Genomic DNA, 27747 nt, shown 5'->3' on the forward strand with positions numbered 1-27747 from the left:
TCATGAGTCAGGTGTGGATTTGTCAATGACCACTGTCTGCAGAAGACCTCATGAACAGAAATACAGAGGCTGCACTTCAAGATGCAAACCACTGGTTAGCCACAAAAATAGGATGGTCAGGTTACAGTTTGCCAAGAAGTACTTAAAAGAGCAACCACAGTTCTGGAAAAAAGGTCTTGTGGTCAGATGAGACGAAGATTAACTTATATCAGAGTGATGGCATGAGCAAAGTATGGAGGAGAGAAGGAACTGCCCAAGATCCAAAGCATACCACCTCATCTGTGAAACACAGTGATGGGGATGTTATGGCCTGGGCATGTATGGCTGCTGAAGGGACTGGCTCACTTATTGTCATTGATGATACAACTGCTGATGGTAGTCGCATAATGAATTCTGAAGTGTATAGACACATCCTATCTGCTCAACGTCAAACAAATGCCTCAAAACTAATTGGCCGGCAGTTCATTCTACAGCAAGACAATGATCCCAAACATAATGCTAAAGCAACAAAGGAGTTTTTCAAAGCTAAAAAATGGTCGTCAATCACCCGATCTGAACCCAATTGAGCATGCCTTTTATATGCTGAAGAGAAAACTGAAGAGGACCAGCCCCCAAAACAAGCATAAACTAAAGATGGTTGCAATACAGTCCTGGCAGAGCATCACCAGAGAACTCACCCAGCAACTGGTGATGTCCATGAATCGCAGACTTCAAGCAGTCATTGCATGCAAAGGATGTGCAACAAAATACTAAACACGACTACTTTCATTTACATGACATTGCTGTGTCCCAAACATGGTGCCCTGAAATGGGGGGACTATGTATAAACACAGCTGTAATTTCTACAGTGAAACCAAAATGTATAAAAATACCCTTTATTAAAATCTGACAATGTGCACTTAAACCGCATGTGATTTTTTCTATAACAAATCTCAAATTGTGGAGTACATAGGCAAATAAATAAAGTCTTTGTCCCAAACATTACGGAGGGCACTGTATTATTTGTGCTAATCTAATACCTGGATATTGTCCAGACTGCTGCATTCAGATGAAGACTGCTTCAGTTGCTGAGAGGTTGTGATCAGAATAGAACATTCTGTAGTCATCAGGCAGGATCCCTAATTCAGAACTTGTGAACGAAGGAAGGTCATTGAAGAAGCAGCTGAAGGTGGTTGGTCATAAGACACTGACCTGAGGAACTGTAAAAAGATTCCAGGGACTAAGATCATTGACAACAGCAACAGCGACAACCATCTTCGTGCTAAACATGAAGTGATGTGTTTTCCCTTGATGCCCACTAACCAGTTCTAGCAAGACTGTGTGATGTCATGTTCTGTCCAATGATGTCTTAATGTCAAGGGCAATCACTCTCGCCTCCTCTCTGGAATTAACATCTTTAGTCATATTAAGCTAAAGGCGGTGATGGGGTCTGGACTCAAATAATTCTGACAATCCCAAAATAAGCAGGTGATAAATGAATAAGTGCAGCTAAATAGCACTGTTGAGCTAAATAGCACAATACCTTCCATCTGACTTGCTGATGATTGAGAGTAGACTGATTGAGCAGTATCTAGGCAATTGGATTAGCCATGCTTTTTTTGTGAACAGGATGTGCTTGGGCAATTTTTTGTATCGCCAGGTAGATGCCTATGTTGTTACTATTGTGGAAAAGCATGGCCAGAGGCAAGTCTGCTTCGGGACCACAGGTTTACAGTACAGCAGCTCGGGTGTACTCTGATTGAGATCAGGAAAGAGCTCTATCCAGTGCTCATGCCACTTTCTTGATATCATGAGCAGTGAATCAAATTTGCTGAAGACTTAATAATGAATGTGATTAAAGATGAACAGAGATGTTGGAAAGAGAGTGAAAGAAACAGAATTATTGTTTAGAGTCAGTGGTTCTTCATTGGAACTCGCTCTGTGGACACAGAATTTTCTTGTGTTCATTTTGATTTTGTAGCACTTGCAACATTTGATTTTTGAATAATTCTGATTGCATGTGCAATTCTATTTTTTGTTTGTGTAAGAGCCATTTGTGTTTGTGCTGGCTGTTTTAGTATATTATAATATTTTGTCTAGATATCTTGCTGTATTATTTTGGACACTTGGGGGGCTGTCATGAGATGAATACATATATGGGCATAACGTACTGGGAGGAGCCAGAACTAGGTGCTATATCTGGAGATGCAGAAACGGGAGGGGTCAGACACAGGGAGCATGGTGAGATACAGACCTGCAATGAGAGCTGAAAGCTTGGGGAGATACAGACCTGCAACAGACCTGTTTGTACTACTACTTCAATAAACGACTAATTAAACCGGAAATGCGTTTGGAAAATCTCTTTGTTGGTTTGCGTTAAGTTCACTCCTACCTACTCCCTGTGAAGTAATGGCAAGCGGAAAGGACTTTATTGGAAAAGACTGAAGTTGCCATTACATTTAAAGTAAGAACTTTACATTTAAAGTAAGAGTCATTTTAAGTAAGAATTGGCTCAATGAGTGAGACTGGTGCTTGTGAATCAACTGGACGGAACAGAATTGTTTTATTTTGTAAGCCTGAACCGAATCCCACAGACTGGACGGGGTCGCAATCTGCGCTAATCTGACTAACAGTGATTGGAAACGTCAAAAGCCTACGTGCAGGAAAAGTGAGTACAACATTAAGGTTTAGTGGAAAAGCTGTATATCAGAAGGTGTATTGAAAAACGGCTGCTGTAATTGGAATATTGAGAACAAAGAAGTGACCTTGAGCATCGCAAGATATCAGATTGTTTTGAATTCTTGTGAAGATATGATTTTACGTCAATGCGTCTAAAAGGGATAGCAACGTACAAGTATGTCTGCGGTTAGATCTGATGTTCAGCCACAAGGTGGCGATATCAGAAAGGATTCCGTAAAGGAAAACAGTTTTTCTTCATCATCTGCACCTTCAACGTTCTCTGCTGTCATGAAATGGGTTGCCACCCTGAAAGACCAGCATGGCATTGAGGAAGAAGTACAGAAGAGAAGACAGTTGCAAATTAAAGAACAACTGAGAAGAAAAAGAACAGAAGAACAATTGAAAGGCTGGGAATTGTTCCTTGAAAATATCAGGGAACAAGTGAAGCTACCATCAGATCCACTCTTTGGAAACATCCAGGATGCTAAGCCAGTTGCAACTGTCATGCAGAGACGGGAGGGGTCAGACACAGGGAGTATGGTGAGATACAGACTTGCGACGAGAGCTGAAAGCTTGGGGAGATACAGACCTGCCACATATCTGTTTGTACTCTTACTTCAATAAACGACTAATTAAACTGTTAATACGTTCGGAAAATCTCTTTGTTGGTTTGAGTCAAGTTCACTCCCACTCCCTATGAAGTAATGGCAAGCGGAAAGGATTTTATTGGAAAAGACTGAAGTTGCCATTACAGTTTGTGTCGGAGTTCCCAGCATTGACACTTTATTTGACAGTGAGGTGCTATTGAATGATTTGTTGAAATCCTAAGGTAATTTGGACTTGCTATACAATGGGATAAATACATCCAAGAGAGACACAAAATGCTGGAGTAACTCAGTGGGACAGGCAGCATCTCTGGAGAGAAGGAATGAGTGAAATTTTGGGTCACACATCAATCAGGCTTCACTTTGCTCATTTTATTTTGTTGCGTCTTTTTAAATTTGCTACCAGATTATTTACAGTACTTTTAATGAATTCTATTCTTTGAGTCAATGTTTTCTGGTTTCAAAATCAAAGCAGTTTCATATTTATAGAAATTATTAAAATAATTAGCTTAAATCAAAGCCTGCAGACGTGTTGTTAGCTTGAATGATGTATAATACATATTTTTGGTATTTATCTATGACTTACACTTATAGTCACTATCGCTCATCCTGTACTTTACATTAACATGTATAGGATTGACTTGTAATTTAAACTAGCTGTAATATTATGTTCTACATTTGGTCATTTTCAAAGGCTCTCAAATTGTTCTCTAAATCTCATTATTTAGTTACAGTTCAAGTAAATCTTTTCAGTTTAATCTGCCTCTGCTGCAGTGAAGACAACTGAGTATTCAAACTCAACATTAATCCCATCTGCTTCATCATGTTCCCGTGTGCTGTTTTGAAGAGGAAGACTGGTTAACTACTGAGAAGCCCCGGGGTCCAGCAACAATATTTACATTCTTTCCATGCATTGCAAGTGTGTGAATGCAAACTGTTGAATAAATTTTTTAAGTCATTTTGTGCACGTTCCAAATTTCTGCAAATTTACTGAAATTTATATACCCAAGTCCAGAGAATTGAAATATATCAAAAGAACAGTCAATCTGTCTACTTTTCCGACCAATAGCTGAGGAACTGGTATCCCACAGGAAGTATTAAGTCTTTTGAGACAACCAATTCTCCAGTTGTTGAGAGCCTATCACTAGTGGTGCATTACAAAAGCAACCCATATTGTGGTTTCCCTCAAGGAAGCTTTGTTTTTTTTTAACAAAGGTCAGACTCTGCAGAGCAATTGCCTGATGACTGGCAAACAATGGCAATGTCTGTGCTCACATATGGTATCTTAGATGTTCTGGGGAAATCTGGGGCTTATTCACTCAGAATCGTGTGTGCTGCTACCATATTGCAGGATTCCCAGCACATACGACCTTCTGCAAATGAAACCAAGAGAGTCAATTAAAAAAATTGACACAATTCACCACGATTAGTGGATTTTTAATAGTTTATGCAATTGTCAAGTGAAAATTTGAGCATGGAAAATAGTTTGGATAACTATGGGCGCTTATGAATAAATTGTTAAACACATTCCTCTATGGTGTTCATGGATTTTGTGGGAATGTGATAAAACTTACTAGCTTGTAGTAGAATCATAACCTTTTTTATACCAAACAAAATAAAGTGTATTACATGAACTGGAACCTTAATTACAATCTAATTTTGCCAATGCCATCAATGCTTTTGTCTTTTAATCTCTTCTAATTACAGAGAGGATGGTAAAATATGTTTCTCATTGTCCTTTAGCTGCAAAATGACTAACTCTTGCCATTGTTTTTATGCTGCTTTCTTATATCAGTTTCTTATCAGTCACATGTTTATTTTGTGGATTTATTCATGTTGACATATCATTATCCCCAATATGTTCTCTTTCAGACACATTGTATAAAGATTAAGTTTGGATGCAATTTAAATTTAGTTGAAAGTCAGTGTTGGGAGAAGGCAATAAAAAGGTATTTGTATTTGGAGAAGAATATTTCACCCAAGACCTGTAAAACTCTACAGGATACTTTCCTCAATAGTTGACGCATCATAACCCCGTACAAGAAATTTTCGAACAATTATATCTTGTATACATTGGATTACAAAGTTACCGTGAGTGATATTGGCAAACCTATCCTTAATATATACTTGAATTATGCTTCTTTGCTGAACAAGTTGATGATGATTTACATTTATTTACATCAGTCTGAAGAAGGGTCTTGACCCGAAATGTCACCCATTCCTTCTCTCCTGAGATGCTGCCTGACCCGCTGAGTTACTCCAGCATTTTGTGTCTACCTTCAATTTGAACCAGCATTGAGAGGCCAAATTATAAGCTACTCATCTAAGATAAAGAAAGACTATAGGAAGGAATCTGAAAGATTAGAAAAAGAAATCACCGTATTAGAAAAAGACTTACAGAAAACTTCTTCAGATACAAAAAAAACACAACTTGCAAATAAAAAATTTCAATACAATACTTTACATACTCACAGAACAGAAAAACTAATATTACGAACTAACCAAAGATATTATGAATTAGGAGAAAGAGCGCACAAGGTATTGGCATGGCAACTGAAAGAAGAACAAATATCAAGAACAATAAATTCAATTAGAACAGATCAGAACATTATTACTTCTAAACCTAGAGAAATCAATGAGGTATTTAAGCAATTCTACACTAATCTGTACCATTCTGAATCTGAAAAGGATGAAATTAAGATAAATAATTTTTTATCCAAGATACAATTACCAACAATCTCTAATGAGGAGCAGATGGGACTAAATGCCTCCTTTACTTTGAGAGAGGTGGAGGAAGTATTATATTCTTTACCAAGTAATAAATCTCCAGGGGAAGATGGTTTTCCGCCTGAGTTCTATAAAAAATTTAAGGATTTGTTGTTACCACTATTTATGGAAGTGATACATCAAGCGGAAAAAACTTCTACATTAGCAGACTCCTTCTCATTGGCAATTATAACTGTAATTAAAAAAAAAAGGGAAAGACCCTTTAAATGCATCTTCTTATAGACCAATATCATTGTTGAATGCAGATTATAAAATAGTTGCTAAACTTTTAGCAAGGAGATTGGCAGAATATTTACCGAAGCTGGTTAAAGAGGACCAAACTGGATTTGTCAAAAAAAGGAAAATATCTGATAATGTAGCAAGATTTATAAGTATTTTACATTTAGCACAGAAAAGAAAGGAATTGAGCGTAGCAGTTGCTTTAGATGCTGAAAAGGCGTTTGACAGGTTAGAATGGGATTTTCTATTTAAAGTATTAGAGAAGTACCGATTAGGAAATGGTTTTATTAACTGGGTAAAAGCTCTTTATAAACAACCTAAAGCCAAAGTGGTGACAAATGGCCAATCTTCTCAATCATTTAATTTGGAAAGATCTAGTAGACAGGGATGTCCCTTGTCACCGGCTTTATTTGTATTGGCCATTGAACCTCTGGCAGAGCTAATAAGAGCAGATTTAGATATTAAAGGATTTAAAGTTAATCAGGAAGATCACAAAATTACTTTATTTGCTGATGATGTCTTAATTTGTCTTACTAGACCATTGGAATCCTTAAGAAAATTATATTTCAGACTGGAAGAATATGGGAAAGTATCAGGATATAAAATTAATAAAGATAAAACTGAAATAATGCCTCTTGTTGAAGGCAATTATGATCAATGTAAAAGAGAAAGTCAGTTTAAATGGCAAAAAGAAGGCATTAAGTTTTTAGGAGTTAATGTAGATAATAAGTTAAATAATTTGTATAAATTAAATTATAAACCACTAATAAAAAAAATAGATGAGGACCTGAAGAAATGGATGAATCTTCCAATTACATTGATAGGGAGAGTGAATTGTATTAAGATGAATATTTTTCCGAGGATACAGTATTTATTTTCAACACTGCCTATACCTTTGCCAAATAATTTTTTTCAAGAATTGAACAAAACTGAGGAATTTTCTTTGGAAAGGTAAAATGCCAAGAATGTCTCTGGAAAAATTAACATGGAAATTTGAATTAGGTGGATTGCAATTACCAAATTTTAAAAATTACTATCTGGCAGCACAAGTGCAATCACTCTTGTCATTATGGGCAAGAATGGCAGCCAAATTATGTACAATGAACTCCCACAAATAGTAATAGCATCACACAGCAGAGAAACAGGCCTCTTGGCCCACCATATCTGTGCTGATTTTATTTTACTCCTTTATGTTAATCCTATTTGCCTTTATTAGGATCGTATCCTTCCATGTCTTGCTTATTTAAGTGTCTGTCCAAATGCCTCTTAAACAGAGCAATTGTAGTTGGTTCCACCACCTCTGGCAGTGCGTTCAAGATATTCAATGATTCGATGATACTTATTTGTCACATGTACAGTGAGATGCTTTGTTTTGCATACAACCCGGCAAAATCATACAGCAGACCACACCTTCGCAGTACACAAATGTCTGGCGCCGCCAAAGTTACAAAAGTTCATTGAACAGTTTTACCAATATCAACCACTCTGTATGTTTTTTAGAAATCCCCTTTAAATCTTCTCCCTTTCTTCTTAAACCTCTGCCCTCTTATTTTTGACAACCCTGACCATGGACGAAAAACCCTTTGACTATCCAGTAAGTAATACAGGTAGCCAGTTATTTGGCTTTTAGGTCGTTTTCAAGGTAAGATTGTAAGGCTGTGATGTCCCCTGCAAAGTCAACAATCTTCCCATCTCTCTGAGTTACTCAAAGAAGATGATGCTGGATTTTCTTTAGACTCTACCATATCAGACTTCGCTAAGGGCAGAATATTGATCAGGTCCCTTGGAGAATTGTAGCAGCTTATAAACATGAATGAAGAGCAGAGCAGGCGAGGCAGTCCTGTAAGTGATTCTACCATTTGATCTGCTGTAACAAGTCTGCACTCCTGCATATTTGTGGTACACTTTACCTCCTTGCTTATCAAGGATCTAACTCCCTCCACCCTTTTTAGAAAGAGAATTCCATAGGCTTATGACCCTTGAAAAGAGATTTTTTTGCGAATTAGTCCGAGTCAAATGTATCTAGTTGTCATTTGAAAGTTCTCACAGTATCTGATTCCATCCTAAATTTGCTTCAAATTACACTGCAGGATGTTTTTTGTTTACTCAAACAGGAAGCCGAGTACTTGTCAAAAATGTTTTATCTGAAATATGCAGTCTTTGCTAATGGAAGCATCTTTTTACACCTGTCTCTTTTTGAACTTATTTAAAACTTAAAAATAAAAATACCCTAATGTAATTCAATAAATATCACAATGCTACAAGATATCAATCCAAAAATACAATAATTTGAAAAGCTAACTAGAATACAAGGTAAATATTGTGTCTTTATTACAAAATGAACATTGGTATGTGGAGATTAATTTTCTTCAAAAAATATTCTGTGCTGGTTTAAATGCCTGAAAATGTTAAAGGTTTCCCATACATTCTTAAATGTAGAGAATACTGGTTTGAATATTGAAGTTGTGCAATTGCTGCACATTAATCTTCCAGACAATTTAACTATAAATCTACTTGAATATATGTCCCTTGACAGAAATGGTCAGTGTGCTGTGGCTAGGCATATCACACTTGTATTGCAGATGATTCTGAGACCAAACAGTGTTATAGAAATAAGATGCAAGCAGCTGCATTTACTTTATGGCTGCCTGTGAATTTTCTGGAGAAGGAAGACACTTTTGTTTGGCAAAGCAAAAAAGGAGTGATGAGATTTTAAGATTAGATTAAATAATGTGCCCTTTCTTGTAAAGGTGGCAGCTCCATTATTTCTCGTAACCCAAGCCTTTACAGACCACAAAATACAACTGTCATTCTCGTGAATGATGGCTGTGGAGTATAGCGCAGACTTAAAGAAAAGTCACTGGGTGTGGAAAGGAAACAAAACAAAACTACTGGAAATAGAGATGCCTTTTGACGAGAGAGAGCATGTAATTTATAGATCTAATTTCAGATAGGAGCCAGTTCTTACTTAATTAATCATTAATCGTATACCCATTTTTATTTTAATGCCATAAAGAACAATGTTGGCTTTATCTAACTAAGTTTCAGAAAAACGTACGTACTTTGAGAAGTGCCTTTTGCTTTCAAACATAATCTTCAACACCAGATCGGTGGGCTCCAGAGTTTCAGTTGCAATCTTGAATGACATCTCCCCTCTGCTTCATTCCATACAATGGATGAGGGACAACTGAGTCCAATTACTTTCCTTTCCCATTCATCTCAGCCAAACATGCCAGCTGGGATGGTTACCAAGCAACCATGGATTCACAAGGCTACCCAATAACACTGACTCGATTAACCTGTCCTCGAGATCACTTCCACGCTGGACAAGTATAAATCAGATGCAAATACTTCTAAAATCAAAGCCGGGATCAGTGACAGATTAATGTTTGGCGTTTGGAAATGAGGACTGTTCCACAGCATGGTGTGAAATAATTTAAATTGTTGGTGAGCTTGCACTGGTGTGGATGTTGAGCTGGATTATCCATGTGGAGCAATGGGCTTCCCAAATGGCTTATCCTTTTAAACATCCTTCTCCTGCTGCTGACAGCCTAACTACAGAGGATGTGGAAAGTATTTGAAGGCAATGGAAGTATCATAGCAGGATATGTAGACGACTGATACTACAGTATCTCTTCAGCATGTGTCCAGAGGCAAAGTTATATTCTGGGCTGTTTAACTTCAAAGTAATTTCACTACATTATACAAAACAAATGTTGGATCTTTGGAGCAAACATCCTCCAGTTTGTTCATTAATAAGCATTTGAGTTTTGTGGCTTGCATTTTTTTAAATCATTTTGAAAGTTATGGGCACCAAATGCAAATAATAATTTTCCTTTTGAATTGCTTTTTAATTTCTGGTATAAAGGATTCTTGGACCTTTAAGACCTGTGGGATGACAATATCTCCACAAGTAAAGAGTTCCAGGATTCGCTGTCAATTAAATAACAGCAATAAATTCAGGATGCTGCATGTGGTGCTGAGGTACATGAGCTACCATTTGCCCTGCTAGGCAGTTAAGGTGATGAGTAGGAATGAACTGCAAATGCTGGTTTACCCCAAAGATAGGCACAAAATGCTGGATTAGCGGGGATAAGCAGCATTTCTGGATAGAAGGAATGGGTGGCGTTTCGGTTGAGACCGTGATGAGTTTGGGAGGTGCAAGAGCAGCCTTGCAAATCTATGGCAGTGCATCTTATGGATAGTACACACTGTGTGGGCGATGTTGAGAGTGAATGTTTAAGAATATTAGATGGGGTGGGCATCAACTATTTGTGGTGGAAATCTTTATAATGGCAGTGCCATTGAATGTTATGGGGAGGAGGTGGGTGTTTTCTTGTTTGAAATGGCGATTTCCTTGTTTCAAGAGTGTTTTATTGTCATATGTCCCAGATAGAAGAATGAAATTTTTACTTGCATCAACATAACAGAATATATATACTGTAAACAATATAATAAATGAGAGAGAAAAAAAAGGTTAAGTGTGTGTATATATATATATATATATATATATATATCTATATACTACTAGACAAAGTGGGCCCGTTGGGCCCATTCCCCATTCTCTCGTCCCCCATCCCCACTCTTACTCTCCCCACACTCTCCCCTTTGGCCCGTCCTCTTAGGGTTTCCATTGTATCCGGGAGGGGGTGAGGGAGTGAAGGGGGGAGGGAGGGAGAGGGAGGTTTGGGGGAGGGAGGTGTGGAGTGATCGAGGGGGAGGGAGTGGTGGAGGGAGGGATGTGTTGAGGATGGAGGGTGGAGGGAGGGGGGGAGGGTGATGAGAGATGGGGTGGTATTTGTGGAGGGAGGGAGGGGGGGGGGGAGAGAGGGGGGAGGGAGGGATGGGGGAGAGGGGAGGGATATGGACCTCCCCTTTTCCCAGTACCCCTCTTTCCCCCACCACCAATTCCCCTCCGCACTACCCCTGTTGTCCCATTCCACATTCTCACTCCCCCCCCCCCCCATTTTCTCTCCCCCTCCCCTCCCCTCCCCCCCTACGAGGACGGGCCCAACGGGGAAAGAGGGGTACTGGGAAAAAGGGTGGTCCCCCTCCCTCCCCCCCTTCCCTCCCCCCCTTCCCCCCACCCTCCCCCTCCCCCCTACCCTCTTCCCCCCTCCCCTCCCCCCCTCCGTCCCCTCCCCCATCCACACCTCCCTCCTCCCTTCCCTCCCCCCCACTCCCCTCCCGGTTACAATGGAAACCCTACAAGGACGGGCCCAATGGGGAAAGAGGGGTACTGGGAAAAGGGGAGGTCCCCCTCCTTCCCCCCTCCCTCCCCCTACCCCCTCCCTCCCCCCACTCCCCTCCCGGTTACAATGGAAACCCTACAAGGACGGGCCCAACGGGGAAAGAGGGGTACTGGGAAAAGGGGAGGTCCCCCTCCCTCCCCCTTACCCCCTCCCCTCTCCCCTCCCTCCCCCCTACCCCCCTCCCTCCCCCCTACCCCCCTCCCTCCCCCTCCCCCCCTTCCCCCCTCCCCCCCTTCCCCCCTCCCCCTCCCCACCCCTCCTCCCTCCACACCTCCCTTCACCCTCCCTCCCACTTCCCTCCCTCCCCTCCTCCCGGTTACAATGGAAACCCTACGAGGACAGGCCCAACGGGGAACGAGGGGTACTGGGAAAAGGGGAGGTCCCCCTCCCTCCCCCCTTCCCTCTCCCCTCCCTCCCCTCTCCCTCCCCTTCCCCCCTCCCCTCCCCCTCCCTCCCCCTCCCCCTACCCCGCTCCCTCCCCTCTCCCCCCCTTCCCCCCTCCCCTCCCCCCTCCCATCCCCCCCTCCCATCCCCCCCTCCCCTCCCCCCTCCACACCACCCTCCTCCCTCCCTTCCCTCCCCCCCACTCCCCTCCCGGTTACAATGGAAACCCTACGAGGACGGGCCCAACGGGCACACTTGTGCTAGTATACATATATATGTGTGTGTGTGTATATATATATATGTGTGTATGTGTATATATATATATATATATACACATACACACACACACATACACACACACAACAATAATAGTCAATGTAGTTCTAAGCTTATTTGAGGTTGCAGTGTTTAATCACAAAATGGCTGCAGCCAAGAAGCTGTTCCTGAACCTGGACGTGACAGTTTTCAGGCTCCTGTACCACCTTCTCAATGGTAGGGGTGAAATGAGTGTGTGGCCAGCATGGTGTGGGTCTCTGATGATGCTGGCTGCCCTTTTGAGGCAGTGACTCTGGTAAATCCCTTCAATGGCGGGGTCAGTGCCGGTGATGGACTGGGCAGTGTTCATAACTTTTTGCAGTCTTCATCGCTCCTGGGTTGCCGAACCAGGCCATGATGCAACCAGTCAACATGCTCTCTACTGTACACCTGCAGAGGTTCAAGATAAACCCCTCTGACATGCTGAACCTCCGTCATCTTCTTGGGAAGTAGAAGGTTTGATGTGCTTTCTTTATAATTGCATCAGTGTGCTGGGTCCAGGAAAGATCTTCAGAAATATGCACGCCCAGGAATTTGAAGTCTTTGACTCTCTCCACCATCCTCCCGTTGATAGAAACAGGATTGTGTGTTCTCATCCTTCCTCTTCCACAGTCCACAATCAGTTCATTGGTCTTACTGATATTGAGAGCCAGGTTGTCGTGCTGGCACCATTTGGTAAATTGATTGATCTCACTTCTGTACTCTGACACATCACCATCTGTAATTCGTCCAACAACGATGGTGTCGTCGGCGAACTTGTAGATGAAGTTTGCTGTGTCCGGCTACACAGTCACGAGTATTGAGCGAGTAGAGCAGGGGGCTGTGCACGCAGCCTTTTTTTTCTTTTATTGATCAGATAAGGGGACTTAGGAGCCATTAGGAGGCAGTGATCACAACATGATAAGTTTTACTCTGCAAATGGAAAGGCAGAAAGGAAAATCGGAAGTGTCGGTATTACAGTATAGCAAAGGGGATTACAGAGGCATGAGGCAGGAGCTGGCCAAAATTGACTGGAAGGAGGCCCTAGCAGGGAAGACGGTAGAACAGCAATGGCAGGTATTCCTGGGAATAATGCAGAGGTTGCAGGATCAATTTATCCCAAAGAGGCGGAAAGACTCTAAGGGGAGTAAGAGACACCTGTGGCTGACGAGGGAAGTCAAGGACAGCATAAAAATTAAGGAGAGGAAGTATAACATAGCAAAGAAGAGTGGGAAGACAGAGGATTGGGACTCTTTTAAAGAGCAACAAAAGTTAACTAAAAAGGCAATACGGGGAGAAAAGATGAGGTACGAGGGTAAACTAGCCAATAATATAAAGGAGGATAGCAAATGTTTTTTTAGGTACGTGAAGAGGAAAAAAATAGTCAAGGCAAATGTGGGTCCCTTGAAGACAGAAGCAGGGGAATTTATTATGGGGAACAAAGAAATGGCAGACGAGTTAAACCGTTACTTTGGATCTGTGTTTACTGAGGAGGATACACACAATCTCTCAAATGTTCTAGGGGCCGGAGTGATGGAGGAACTAAAGGAAAACCACATTAGGCAGGAAATGGTTTTGGGTAGACTGATGGGACTGAAGGCTGATAAATCCCCAGGGCCTGATGGTCTGCATCCCAGGGTACTTAAGGAGGTGGCTCTAGAAATAGTGGAAGCATTGGAGATCATTTTTCAATGTTCTATAGATTCAGGATCAGTTCCTGTGGATTGGAGGATAGCAAATGTTATCCCACTTTTTAAGAAAGGAGGGAGAGAGAAAACGGGTAATTATAGACCAGTTAGTCTGACATCAGTGGTGGGGAAGATGCTGGAGTCAATTATAAAAGACGAAATTGCTGAGCAATTGGATAGCAGTAACAGGATCATTCCGAGTCAGCATGGATTTACGAAGGGGAAATCATGCTTGACAAATCTACTGGAATTTTTTGAGGATGTAACTAGGAAAATTGACAGGGGAGAGTCAGTGGATGTGGTGTACCTCGACTTTCAGAAAGCCTTCGACAAGGTCCCACATAGGAGATTAGTGGGCAAAATTAGAGCACATGGTATTGGGGGTAGGGTACTGACATGGATAGAAAATTGGTTGACAGACAGAAAGCAAAGAGTGGGGATAAATGGGTCCCTTTCGGAATGGCAGGCAGTGACCAGTGGGGTACCGCAAGGTTCGGTGCTGGGACCCCAGCTATTTACGATATACATTAATGACTTAGATGAAGGGATTAAAAGTACCATTAGCAAATTTGCAGATGATACTAAGCTGGGGGGTAGTGTGAATTGTGAGGAAGATGCAATAAGGCTGCAGGGTGACTTGGACAGGTTGTGTGAGTGGGCGGATACATGGCAGATGCAGTTTAATGTAGATAAGTGTGAGGTTATTCACTTTGGAAGTAAGAATAGAAAGGCAGATTATTATCTGAATGGTGTCAAGTTAGGAAGAGGGGATGTTCAACGAGATCTGGGTGTCCTAGTGCATCAGTCACTGAAAGGAAGCATGCAGGTACAGCAGGCAGTGAAGAAAGCCAATGGAATGTTGGCCTTCGTAACAAGAGGAGTTGAGTATAGGAGCAAAGAGGTCCTTCTACAGTTGTACCGGGCCCTGGTGAGACCGCACCTGGAGTACTGTGTGCAGTTTTGGTCTCCAAATTTGAGGAAGGATATTCTTGCTATTGAGGGCGTGCAGCGTAGGTTCACTAGGTTGATTCCCGGAATGGCGGGACTGTCGTATGTTGAAAGGCTGGAGCAATTAGGCTTGTATACACTGGAATTTAGAAGGATGAGGGGGGATCTTATTGAAACATATAAGATAATTAGGGGATTGGACACATTAGAGGCAGGAAACATGTTCCCAATGTTGGGGGAGTCCAGAACAAGGGGCCACAGTTTAAGAATAAGGGGTAGGCCATTTAGAACGGAGATGAGGAAGAACTTTTTCAGTCAGAGAGTGGTGAAGGTGTGGAATTCTCTGCCTCAGAAGGCAGTGGAGGGAGGCCAGTTCGTTGGATGCTTTCAAGAGAGAGCTGGATAGAGCTCTTAAGGATAGCGGAGTGGAGGGGGTATGGGGAGAAGGCAGGAACGGGGTACTGATTGAGAGTGATCAGCCATGATCGCATTGAATGGCGGTGCTGGCTCGAAGGGCTGAATGGCCTTCTCCTGCACCTATTGTCTATTGTCTATTGTCTAAAAATATTTATTCAAATATTAAAATAATATATGCAATACAATAAAGCCAAAACACAACCCACTACCATAATATAAGACAAACAATAAACTTTTATACAACTATCTTACAATCCTTGTCAAGGATGTATTCAACCCCCCGCCCGCGGTGCCCAGAGGTCCCGGAAATCCCCCAGGGTGCCCTTGGACAGCGCGTGGTCCCTCTCTAACACCACCCGGGCGTGGAAAAGGGGCAGGCAGCTAGCTCGGGCAGAGCCCTCTTCCGCTTGGCGCCGTGAGTCGCAGATGGCCAGCTTGGCCAGGCCCAGGAGCAACCCAACCAGGACATCTTCGGCCCTACCCTCTCCCCTACGCACATGATGTGGTAACTAACTTTAATTTAAAAAAAAATGATTATCAAAAAATTTATTCAATTATTTTATTCAAATTTTTATTCAAATATTTACAATGCAATAAAACAGAACCCACCACCAGAATACAATACAAACAAATATACCAAATGAAACTATTATACAACTATATTACAATCCCTATCCAGGATGCATCCAACCCCCCTCGGTGCCCAGCGGCCCCGGAAATCCCCCAGGGTACCCGTGGACAGCGCACATTCCCTCTCCAACACCACCCGGGCGCGGACGTAACCACGGAAAAGAAGTAGGCAGCTGGCTCGGGCAGAGACGTCTTCTGCCTGGCGCCGTGAGTCGCAGATGGCCAGCTTGGCCAGGCCCAGGAGCAACCCAACCAGGACATCTTCGGCCTCACCCTCTCCCCTACACACAGGGTGTGGTAACTAGCTTGGAGGGGATGATGGTATTGAACACTGAGCTATTGTCTATAAACAGCCTGACATGTGTGTTTTTATTGTCCAAGTGGTCCACTACAGAGTAGAGAGTCAGGGAGATCACATCCTCCATTGACTTCTTGTGGCGGTAGACAAATTGTCGTAGGTCGAGGTTCTTGTTGAAGTAGGAGTTGATATGTGCCATAACCAACCTCTCAAAGCACTTCATCACCATGGATGTCAGTGCCACCGGTCGATAGTTTGTGTTTTCCGAATATTGCTTGCAACTTGACAGCCCAAACCAGAAACCGTGCCCACTTTTACTGCATTGTGTGCAGTGACAGAATGCTTCATTACTTGAGAAGTTGCAAACTAAAGTGAACACTGCAATTATTAGCAAATATTGGCACCGCTGAAGGAGCGAAGGTCATTCGGGAAGCAGTTCTGCATGTTTGGGCTAATGTTACAGCCTGGGGAAATATTCCAGTTGTATAACTATTCCAAACCATGAGCAATGGGATGGGGGCAGAGGGAGAATAAGTGAATGTAAGAAACAGTGGGATAGAAATTTGTCTTGGAAAGTAACGCAAGTTGACCAGGTTCACTTTTGTTGACTATGTATGTTTTATTGCCTGCTTCTTATATTACATCTTGGAGTATTCGTACATAAGAATTGCTGATTTCGATTCTGAGTTGAAATCAATAGTCAATAGTCAATAGTCGTTTATTTGTCACATACACATAAATGTGTAGTGAAATGAAACATTACCCGCAGTTAAACAATAAGACCAATAAGAATAATCAATAAAAATGCAATAACACATACAATCACAACTAACACCAAACAAAAAGAAACATCCATCACAGTGAGTCTCCTCCAGTCCCTTCTCACTGTGATGGAAGGCCAAAAATGTCTTTTTCTCTTCCCTGCTGTCTTCTCCCGCGGTCAGGCTGTTGGAGTTGCCACGTCGGGGCGGTCGGGGCTCCCGATATTGAAGCCCCCGCTGGGCGGTGAAAGGTCAACGGCCTATTTCAGGCCGCGCCGGATGGTGAAAGGTCCGCGACGGGCCGACCCAAGCCCCGCGATGTATCGTGTGATACAGTTAAAAAGATGTGTTTGCCCTCATTCACCCTCTGTAATTTAATGGGTCTTATGTTACCTTCTGCATGACCCGATTCATTCGTTCAATTCTGTCATGTCTCCATTGGTACAAGAGAAGACCCATTCCTTCCCTCCAGAGATGCAGTCTGGCCCGCTGACTTACTCCAGCATTTTGTGTCTACCTTCGATTTAAACCAGCATCTGCAGTTCTTTCCTGCACTTCTTATCAGTATATGGGCTGCCTAATGACGGAATTCTATATCTGGATCTATTCCTCCACTTTTCTTTATGTGCTTTTCCGTTCTCTATGGGTTAACTCCTTTACTCTTCCTATATGATGTTCAGTGCGAGGCAATGATATTTGACACATATGTTCAAGTGTATGTGGACAGATACCCAGATTTAAACATGTTGATTATTATAAAATAATTTACCAACTACTCGGCAGGGGCATATGCAGGAAATGTATTATAACCGCTAACATTTTTGATATATCCAGCTTGTTATAGATTTGTCTCAGTATTTTACTCTTGTTCCTTCACATTGCCTCGTGGCTGCTCAGAAGTGATTTTCATCTGCATTTAATTGTGGTTTTTTTTTTGCTTTCCCTTCTGGAGATGTCTGGTCTAATATATCATTATATTTTCTGTTGCAGTGCACAGATTATGATCTTGAGCATGGGACAGAGTGTCTTCATTTAGCTCTGCAGTACTGTGGCATCTCTGCAAAGCTCATTGATGGACCACCTGACCTGTGGAAGGTAAGACAGAACATTGTGAGTGATACAGTATGGACACAGGCCCTTCGGCCCAACTTTCCACTCCGGCAAACATGTCCCAGCTACACTACTGCCAACTACACTAGTCCCACCTGCCTGCGCTTGGTCCATATCCTTATAAACCTATTCCATCCATGTACCTGTCTAACTGTTTCTTAAATATTGGGATAGTCCCAGCCTCAACTACCTCATTTGGCAGCTTGTTCCATACACCCACCATCCTTTGTGTGAAAAAGTTACCCCTCAGATTTCTATTAAATCTATTCCCCTTCACCTTGAACCTATGTCCTGTGGTTCTCAATTCCCCTACTCTGGGCAAGAGAATCTGTGCATCTACCCGATCTATTCCTCTCATGATTTTGTACACCACAAAAAGATCACCCCTCATCCTCCTGCACTCCAAGGAGTAGATATCCAGCCTACTCAACCTCTCCCTATATCTCACATCCTCTAGTCCTGGTAAATCTTCTCTGAACCCTTTCAAGCTTGACAATATCTTCCTATAATGGTGCCCAGAACTGATCGCAATATTCTAGATGCAGTCTCACCAACGTCTTATACAACTGCAACATGACCTCCCAACTTCTATACTGTTTACTTTAACTGATGAAGGCCAATGTTCCAAAAGCCTTTTTGACCACCTTATCTACCTGCGACTCGACCTTCAAGGAACCATGCACCTGCACTCCCAGATCCCCCTGCTCTACAACACTCCCCAGAGGCCTACCATTCACGGTGTAGGCCCTGCGTTTGTTAGACGTCCTAAAATGCAACACCTCACACTTCTCTGTATTAAATTCCATCAACCATTCCTTCACCCACCTGGCCAATCGATCAAGATCCTGCTGCAATCTTTCACAACCATCTTCACTATCTGCAAAACCACCCACTTTTGTATCATCAGCAAACTTGCTAATCTTTCCCTGTATGTTTTCATTCTAATCATTGTTGTAGATGACAAAGAGTCACAGGCCCAGCACCGAACCCTGAGGCACACCACTAGTCACAGGCCTCCAGTCTGAGAAGCTACCTTCCACCATCACCCTCTGCTTCTTTCCATGGAGCCAATTTGCTATCCATTCAGCTATCTCTCCTTGGATCCCATACGATCTAACCTTCCAGAGCAGCCTACCATGTGGAACCTTGTCAAATGCCTTACTGAAGTCCATACACAACATCTACAGCTCTGCCCTCATCGACCTTTTTGGTCACATCCTCAAAAAACGCAGTCAGATTTGTGAGACACGACCTCCCACGTGCAAAACCATGCTGACTATGCTGAGAGGTCCCACTCTCTCTCTAATTACCCTTTTCCCCCTTATATATTTATAAAATCTTTTGGGATTGTCCTTAATGCTACCTGCCAGAGCTATCTTCTGGCCCCTTTTTGGCCTTCTGATCTCCTTTTTCAGTTTACTCCTTAGTTCCCGAAATTCCTCCAGGGATGCACTTGATCCCAGCTGCCTATACCTGTCCCATGCATCCTTCTTGTTTGTGACCAATGCCGTAATTTCCCTCCTCAGCTAAGCTTCTTTACGTTTGCCTGCTTTGCCCTTCACTCTAATGGGGATGTACATATCCTGAGCTTTTGTCAGCACACGTTTAAAAACATCCCACTTGGCCGATGTTCCTTTCCCCTCAAATAACCTGCTCCAGTCAATTTGAGTGAGACCTTCTCTTATACCCTCAAAGTTGGCCTTACCCCAGTTGAGCATTTTAAGAAAGGTCTCCACCCAAAACATGACCCATTCCTTCTCGCCAGAGAGGCTGCCTGTCCCGCTGAGTTACTCCAGCATTTTGTGTCTACCTGAGCATTTTAACAGTGGACCCTCTCTGTCCCTATCCATAACTATCTTAAACCTAATCGAACCGTGACCACTAGTCCCAAAAGTGGTCCTCCACAAACACTTCATTAACTTGCCCGTCCCAATTTCCCAATACTAGATCCAGTGTTGCCCTCTCACATGTGGTGGCTTCTACATACTGCTTGTGAAAACTTTCCTGAACACTTTTGAGGAATTGCACCCCACACTATGATTTTCCCAGTCTATATTGGGAAAGTTAAAATCCCCTCCAACAATAACCTTATTTGACCTGCAGCTGTCTGCAATCTCCTGGCATATTTGTTCTTCTCATTCCTGTTGACTATTCGGGAATCTCTAGTACACCCACAACAAGGTGATCATCCCTTTCTTGTTCCTCAGCTCCACCCATATAGCCTCACAAGACGAGCTGTCCGTAATGTCACCTCTGACCACTGCAGTGACATCCTCCTTAACCAACAATGCAAAGCCCCCCTCCTCTTTTCCCCTCACCCCTGTCTCTCCTGAAGCTCCTGTACCCCGGAACATTGAGCTGCCAGTCCTGCAGAGGCTTACTATTCACATGCCTGGAGAAGGTTTTTGCGTTCCCTGTAATGCCACCAGCTATTCTGTTCTCTGTTATATTTTAACTTTTTCCCCTTTCTCAGGTTACTATATTCAGTCTTGTTCTCTGAATTATGCATTTGATATGTGTTCTACTTCCTCCCCTCTTCTTTGTGTTGTAATCTTCACTTTATTCTCGGTCCTCTTTGAAGCTGTGGGATGATACCTTTACCTTTGTTAATTTCCCTTTGCCTCTTGTGCAAATGTACCTAGCCTCTCTTGGAAATATCTCTTCCTTGAAGGTCACCTAGTTTAGCCTGCCTAACTTTCAATCCATTTCATGCTGGTAAGTCCCTCCTCATTCCATTGAGACTCGATTCAATTCAATGCAATTCAAATTCCTCCTCTCTTTTCGATTGTTTCTTGCCCTTCTCTTTTCTGAAACTAAGCATGATGATATTATGATTATTATTCCTCACATCAGTCTGAAAAAGGGTCTCGACCCGAAACGTTACCCATTCCTTCTCTCCAAGATGCTGCCTGGCCTGCTGAGTTACTCCAGCATTTTGTGATACTATTCCTCAAATGTTCTCCTGGTGTTACCTGGTCCACTTAATCCATCTTATTCAGAATAATTTCCTTGCAATGCTGCCTTCTTTATTGAGTCGAGAGCAGGGTTCCAGTCACGTTGAGGTGAGCCTGCCCATCTTGAATTCTATTCGTAATTTACCATTGCACTTATTTCCATTATCAACTCTTTTCCATCCCTTCGAGAACTTTGACTTTGATTGTCCTCCATTTCCCTCGTGGAAATGTACCCAGACCCAAATCAATTACTCCCATTGCTCTCTGATGTTTTGGCCTGTGTTTTAAATGGATTCAGTGGTGCCAATTCCTGGATATAAATTGTATGTGTCATTGATGTAAAAAGGGGTTTTACTCTATGATTACCAATACATATTGATTTTTTTCCCCCAGAGTTGAGCATAATCAGATTTTTCTCCCCCTTAGGTAACGTACAAGCGGGATCTTTATGCAGCCGAATCAATTATCAAGGGTACGTGCTCAAGTTTACATCAAGTTGAGTTGTTCTAACTTCTTAATTGAACTAAATATGTCTTGGCTCTGTCCTTAGCATCACTTCGCTCTGTCCGTGATGGCATTGTTCACTGAAATATATTGCAAAATTGGGAATGTTATTAAATGTCAGATGCAATTGCAAACATTGATATCAGAATTTTTTTTAAATTCCGACTAAACAGAATATAGGGTGTTGTATATTCAAATTTATTTCACAACCCTAGTTACAGCAAATTTACGAAATTTATCTTTTTCTTAAATGGGTTTTATAATTTTCTATTTGCTCTGAGTTTTTGACTGCTCCTGTAACTAATTTTGAATTCCGTCATAAAATAATATTCACTCAATATCTTTAAATTCTCTTGGGAGTTATAACCAGTAAACATTGTTACCTGAAAAAGCCACAAAGTGCTGGAGTAACTCAACGGGTCAGGCAACATCTGTGGAGCTTATGGGGCAGCTCCCCTCCCCTCTCCTTCGTCCCCCCTCTCTTCCCTGTGCCCCACCTGGATGGGTACCAATTTCTCCTAGTTCCTCTACAACCCACCACTCCCCTCTCCATTCCTGTCTCCTTCCAGAATCTCACCACCGTTTAGTTACAGGTTTCTCTTCCAGTGCTTTATCTTAGGACTTAAACCCATACCGACAAGTCAACAACCCTCAGGCTCATTCGAAACATTGGGTTTTAAGCACACCTAAATGTGTTCAGTTGCCTTTGCTTTGAGGATTGCTATCTGATCGTGTGATTATGGAGCACAATGATGGCGGTTGTAATTTTAGATGTTTGATCTGATTCTTCCTGTGCCTGTCTTGCAGTTATTCATAAGTAGTAGGACATCCTTCTTCATTGTTGTCCACCATGTAATATCTGTGGTAATTAGTGCTGTGCATTAAAAATTATTATCAACAGAGCAGAGTTATTTATTTATACAACACACACACACAAATTGGGCAAAAGTTGCAATTTTTTACAGGAACACTTGATTTTTAAAAAACAGTGATTTTTTAGTTGTTTTGAGGGCAGGCTGGGCTGATCTCTTGCTCATCAATCTTAAAATCTGACACTGCGTTTCCTAAAGCTTCAGGCAATGAAGCAGCCAATATGACAGTTTTAAATTACATATGAGCAAACAAGCCGAAATTCAGGCATTCGGGTGTTGGGAAAAGACAAGTAAATGGATTTCTACAGCATTACAGTCAAGACTATTTAATTGTCTTAAATTAATGGAACAATGAAATTATTACTAGTAACAGCATAACAGGGACAGGATTAAACAAAATATATTGTCTGCCAACAAAGGCCTGTGTTGAAATAATTATTCATTGAAGTCACCCATGTTGTCCAATTTGCTCAAGTTGTATAATGGTTGCACAAGTCGCAGGTAAAGGGTCTATGGTCATGAAGCTCCATGTTGATGATGTTGACATGATTCAACTTCTTTTTACCACAAGAGTCATTAAGTCATACAGTGTGTAAACAGGCAATAGAGTCCCAGCCTGCTCAACCTCTCCCTACAGCTCAGACCCTCGGGTCCTGGCAACATCCTTGTAAATCTTTGCTGCACCCTTTCCAACTTAACAACATCGTTCCTGTAACATGGTGCCCAGAACTGAACACAATACTCTAAATATGGCCTCACCAACATCTTGTATAACTGCAACATGACCTCCAAACTTCTATACTCAATACTCTGACTGATGAAGGCCAATGTGCCAAAAGGCTTTTTGACCACCCCATCTACCTGTGACGCTACCTTCAAGGAACTATGTACCTGCACTCCTAGATCCCTCTGCTCTAGAACACTTCCCAGAGCCTTACCATTCACTGTGTAGGACCTGCTCATGTTGGACTTTACAAAATGCAACACCTCCCATTTCTCTGTATAAATTCCATCAACCATTCCTCAGTCCACCTGGCCAACCGATCAAGATCCGGCTGCAATTTTTGAAGATTTGCCATCTTCACTATCTTCAATACTGCCCACTTTTGTATTATCTGCAAACTTGCTAAACTTGCCATGTACACTAGAACTGTAACAAATTGTTACATCTGCAATAAAGACAAGTTTTATTTTAAGTTGCACAGTTCTGTCCATATCCAAAGAATATTGATAGCGTTATCCAGAAATTGTCTTTTCAAATGCTGATTGATCATTGAGCATCTGTTTATTTTCATTTGAATTAAATAGAAAGGTTTTGTATATGTTCAGGTACATTACTATTATATTACTAGCAGTCTGAAGAAGGGTCTCAACCCGAAACGTCACCCATTCCTTCTCTCCTAGATGCTGCCTGACCTGCTGAGTTACTCCAGCATTTTGTGATACCTACTATTATATTAGAGGTGATTTAAAAAAACAAAACATATTCCTGAATTAACATGTTAACAAGTTCCAATGCTCAGATGGGTAAAATGCTCCTTGATGCTTCGTTAAAACTTTTATTTTCAAATATCATGATTTCTTTTTGAAGACCCAGTTTGAATAAATGTAAGCAAAACTCAAGTTCAGTCAGGTCATTCCAAAACAGTTGGCTGTAAGCATGCTTACCAATAAGTATGACATCCTCATAAGCTTTTTCACTCAATATAACAGAACATCCTGCACCTTTGCTCATTAGGATGAGCAGTGTTAGGGGGATAGACAACAGCAGAATTATGCTTGTGCTTTGAATTACATTCTCCTAAAGAACAAGGGAGAGAAGAGACATGGAAGCAATGGATGAAAACAGGTTTTTGAGCTACATCATTTTGTGGGCTGAAAGGTTGAGTACAAGAAAATAAGGGGGAATGTTCCTTTAAGGAGGAAAATAAATGGTCACGGTGGCGCAGCGGTAGAGTTGCTGCCTTACAGCGACTGCAGTGCCGGACACTCGGGTTCGATCCCAACTACGGGTGCTGTCCGTACGGAGTTTGTACATTCTCCCCGTGACCTGTGTGGGTTTTCTCCTAGATCTTCGGTTTCCTCCCATTTTCCAAAGACGTACAGGTTTGGTTAATTGGCTTGGTAAATGTTAAAAAAATTGTCCCTGGTGGGTGTAGGATAGTGTTAATGTGCGGGGATCGCTGGTCGGCGCAGACCTGGTGGGCCAAAGGGCCTGTTTCCGCGTTGTATCTCCAAAACGAAAAAATAAGCCATTAAAAGCATTTTCCATTGTTCAGGATCAGTTCCTGTGGATTGGAGGGTAACTAATGTTATCCCACTTTTTAAGAAAGGAGGGAGAGAGAAAACGGGGAATTATAGACCAGTTAGTCTCACATCAGTGGTGGGGAAGATACTGGGGTCAATTATAAAAGACAAATTGCAGAGCATTTGGATAGCAGTAACAGGATCATTCCAAGCCAGCATGGATTTACGAAGGGGAAATCATGCTTGACTAATCTTCTGGAATTTGCTGAGGATGTAACTAGGAAAATTGACAGGGGAGAGCCGGTGGATGTGGTGTACCTCGACTTTCAGAAAGCCTTCGACTAATTTCCACATAGGAGATTAGTGGGCAAAATTAGAGCACATGGTATTGGGGGTAGGGTACTGACATGGATAGAAAATTGGTTGACAGCCAGAAAGCAAAGAGTGGGGATAAATGGGTCCCTTTCAGAATGGCAGGCAGTGACTAGTGGGGTACCGCAAGGCTCGGTGCTGGGACCTCAGCTATTTACAATATACATTAATGACTTGGATGAAGGGATTAAAAGTAACATTAGCAAATTTGCAGATGATACAAAGCTGGGTGGTAGTGTGAGCTGTGAGGAAGATGCTGTGAGGTTGCAGGGTGACTTGGACAGGTTGTGTGTGTGGGCGGATGCATGGCAGATGCAGTTTAATGTGGATAAGTGTGAGGTTATCCACTTTGGTGGTAAGAATAAGAAGGCAGATTATTATCTGAATGGTGTCAAGTTAGGAAAAGGGGACATATAACGAGATCTTGGTGTCCTAGTGCATCAGTCACTGAAAGGAAGCATGCAGGTACAGCAGGCAGTGAAGAAAGCCAATGGAATGTTGGCCTTCATAACAAGAGGAGTTGAGTATAGGAGCAAAGAGGTCCTTCTGCAGTTGTACAGGGCCCTAGTGAGACCGCACCTGGAGTACTGTGTGCAGTTTTGGTCTCCAAATTTGAGGAAGGATATTCTTGCTATTGAGGGCGTGCAGCGTAGGTTTACTAGGTTAATTCCCGGAATGGCGGGACTGTCGTATGTTGAAAGACTGGAGCGGCTAGGCTTGTATACACTGGAATTTAGAAGAATGAGAGGGGATCTTATCGAAACATATAAGATTATTAAGGGGTTGGACACGTTAGAGGCAGGAAACATGTTCCCAATGTTGGGGGAGTCCAGAACCAGGGGCCTCAGTTTAAGAATAAGGGGTAGGCCATTTAGAATGGAGATGAGGAAAAACTTTTTCAGTCAGAGAGTTGTAAATCTGTGGAATTCACTGCCTCAGAAGGCAGTGGAGGCCAATTCTCTGGATGCATTCAAGAGAGAGCTAGATAGAGCTCTTAAGGATAGCGGAATCAGGGGGGTATGGGGAGAAGGCAGGAACGGGGTACTGATTGAGAATGATCAGCCATGATCACATTGAATGGCGGTGCTGGCTCGAAGGGCCGAATGGCCTACTCCTGCACCTATTGTCTATTGTCTATAAAATAAAACGTTGATAAATTTGTTTTTCTCTGCACAGAAAGTCTTTGCAAGAGTGTTTGTATCATCACTGGAATGCAAGAAGAGCAAATTCAATTAGGCATTTTATTTCAAGAGGACTTGCAACTGATGATGAAGGTCAGTCAAGTATATTGATATCAGCATTTGTTTATTACAGTTACATTACCAAGATACAGTGAAATCTTTGTTTTGCTTGCTATCCTGACCTTAAATGAGTACAACCAAGCCATACACGAGTACCACTTCAAAAATGTGAAAAGAGACTGTGTGCAGAGTATACTGTTACAATGACGGAGAAATTACAGATTTAAAAAAAAGTGCAAGGGCTACACCCCCACAAGGTGGATTGGGAGTTAGAGATTACATATTTGGCTATTGAGAGGTTTGTTCAACAGTCCGATAAATGCAGGGAAGAAGCTGTTCCTGAATCTGGTGGTACGTGTTTTTAAGCTTTTGGACCGTCTGTCCAATGTGACTGGGGAAAAGAGGGAATAACTGGAGTAGTCCTTGATTATGTTGACTTCTTTCCTGAGGCAGCATGAAGACAAGATTGAGTCAGTGTGGATTTTGATCTGCATTTTGTGATAGACTGGCTGTGTCCACAACTCTGTGCAATTTCCTCGAGCTGAACAACTGTTGTGACTCATCCCAATTGGTAAGTCATTGGATTTGTGCCAAATTTCCTTAGTCTTCTGAGGCAGTAGAGGCGTTGAGGTGTTTTCTTCGCCATGGCATTAATGTGGTCCAGGCTGAAGTGTTAGTAATATGCATGCGAAGCAACTTGAAGCTCTTTACCATCTCCATTTCTGCACCATTGATACAGACTGGGGCATGTACTCCATCCTGCTTCCTTAAACTGTTGACCCGGGCCTTCATTCTACTGACATTGAGGAAGAGGTTGTTGGCTTGACATCATGGAATTAAGCTCCGGCTTCTTTCTGTACTCCACCTCATCATTGTTCGAGATGTGGCCCACTACGGTGGCATCATAGAAACATAGAAAATAGGTGCAGGAGGAGGCCATTCGGCCCTTCGAGCCAACACCGCCATTCATTGTGATCATGGCTGATCATCCCCAATCAATAACCCGTGCCTGCCTTCTCCCATTTATCCCTTGATTCCACTAGCCCCTAGAGCTCTTATCTAACTCTCTCTTAAATCCATCCAGTGATTTGGCTTCCTCTGCCCTCTGTGGCAGAGAATTCCACAAATTCACAACTCTCTGGGTGAAAAGGTTTCTTCTCACCTCAGTTTTAAATGGCCTCCCCTTTATTCTAAGACTGTGGCCCTTGGTTCTGGACTCGCCCAACATTGGGAACATTTTTCCTGCATCTAGCTTGTCCAGTCCTTTTATCATTTTATATGTTTCTATAAGATCCCCTCTCATCCTTCTAAACTCCAGTGAATACAAGCCTAGTCTTTTCAATCTTTCCTCATATGACAGTCCCGCCATCCCATCGATCAATCTCGTGAACATACGCTGCACTGCCTCAATTACAAGGATGTCCTTCCTCAAATTAGAAGACCAAAACTACACAATACTCCAGATGTGGTCTTAACTGGGCCCTATACAACTGCAGAAGAACCTCT

At 42.3% G+C, this 27747-nt stretch overlaps 1 protein-coding gene across 4 annotated transcripts in view; it reads left to right on the plus strand.

Moving 5' to 3' along the window:
• Positions 1 to 27747, plus strand: part of crppa (CDP-L-ribitol pyrophosphorylase A) — a 189207-nt gene that overhangs the window by 22139 nt on the left and 139321 nt on the right. For all 4 annotated transcript variants that reach the window (XM_078428894.1, XM_078428877.1, XM_078428886.1 and 1 more), the window contains exons 4-6: positions 17932 to 18036; positions 21432 to 21477; positions 26177 to 26274. In XM_078428894.1, coding sequence (XP_078285020.1) covers positions 17932 to 18036; positions 21432 to 21477; positions 26177 to 26274 — 249 coding nt within the window. The remainder of the gene's footprint in view (positions 1 to 17931; positions 18037 to 21431; positions 21478 to 26176; positions 26275 to 27747) is intronic.

The sequence above is a fragment of the Rhinoraja longicauda genome, chromosome 2, assembly GCF_053455715.1.
Source record: "Rhinoraja longicauda isolate Sanriku21f chromosome 2, sRhiLon1.1, whole genome shotgun sequence".
Lineage (NCBI taxonomy): Eukaryota > Metazoa > Chordata > Chondrichthyes > Rajiformes > Arhynchobatidae > Rhinoraja > Rhinoraja longicauda.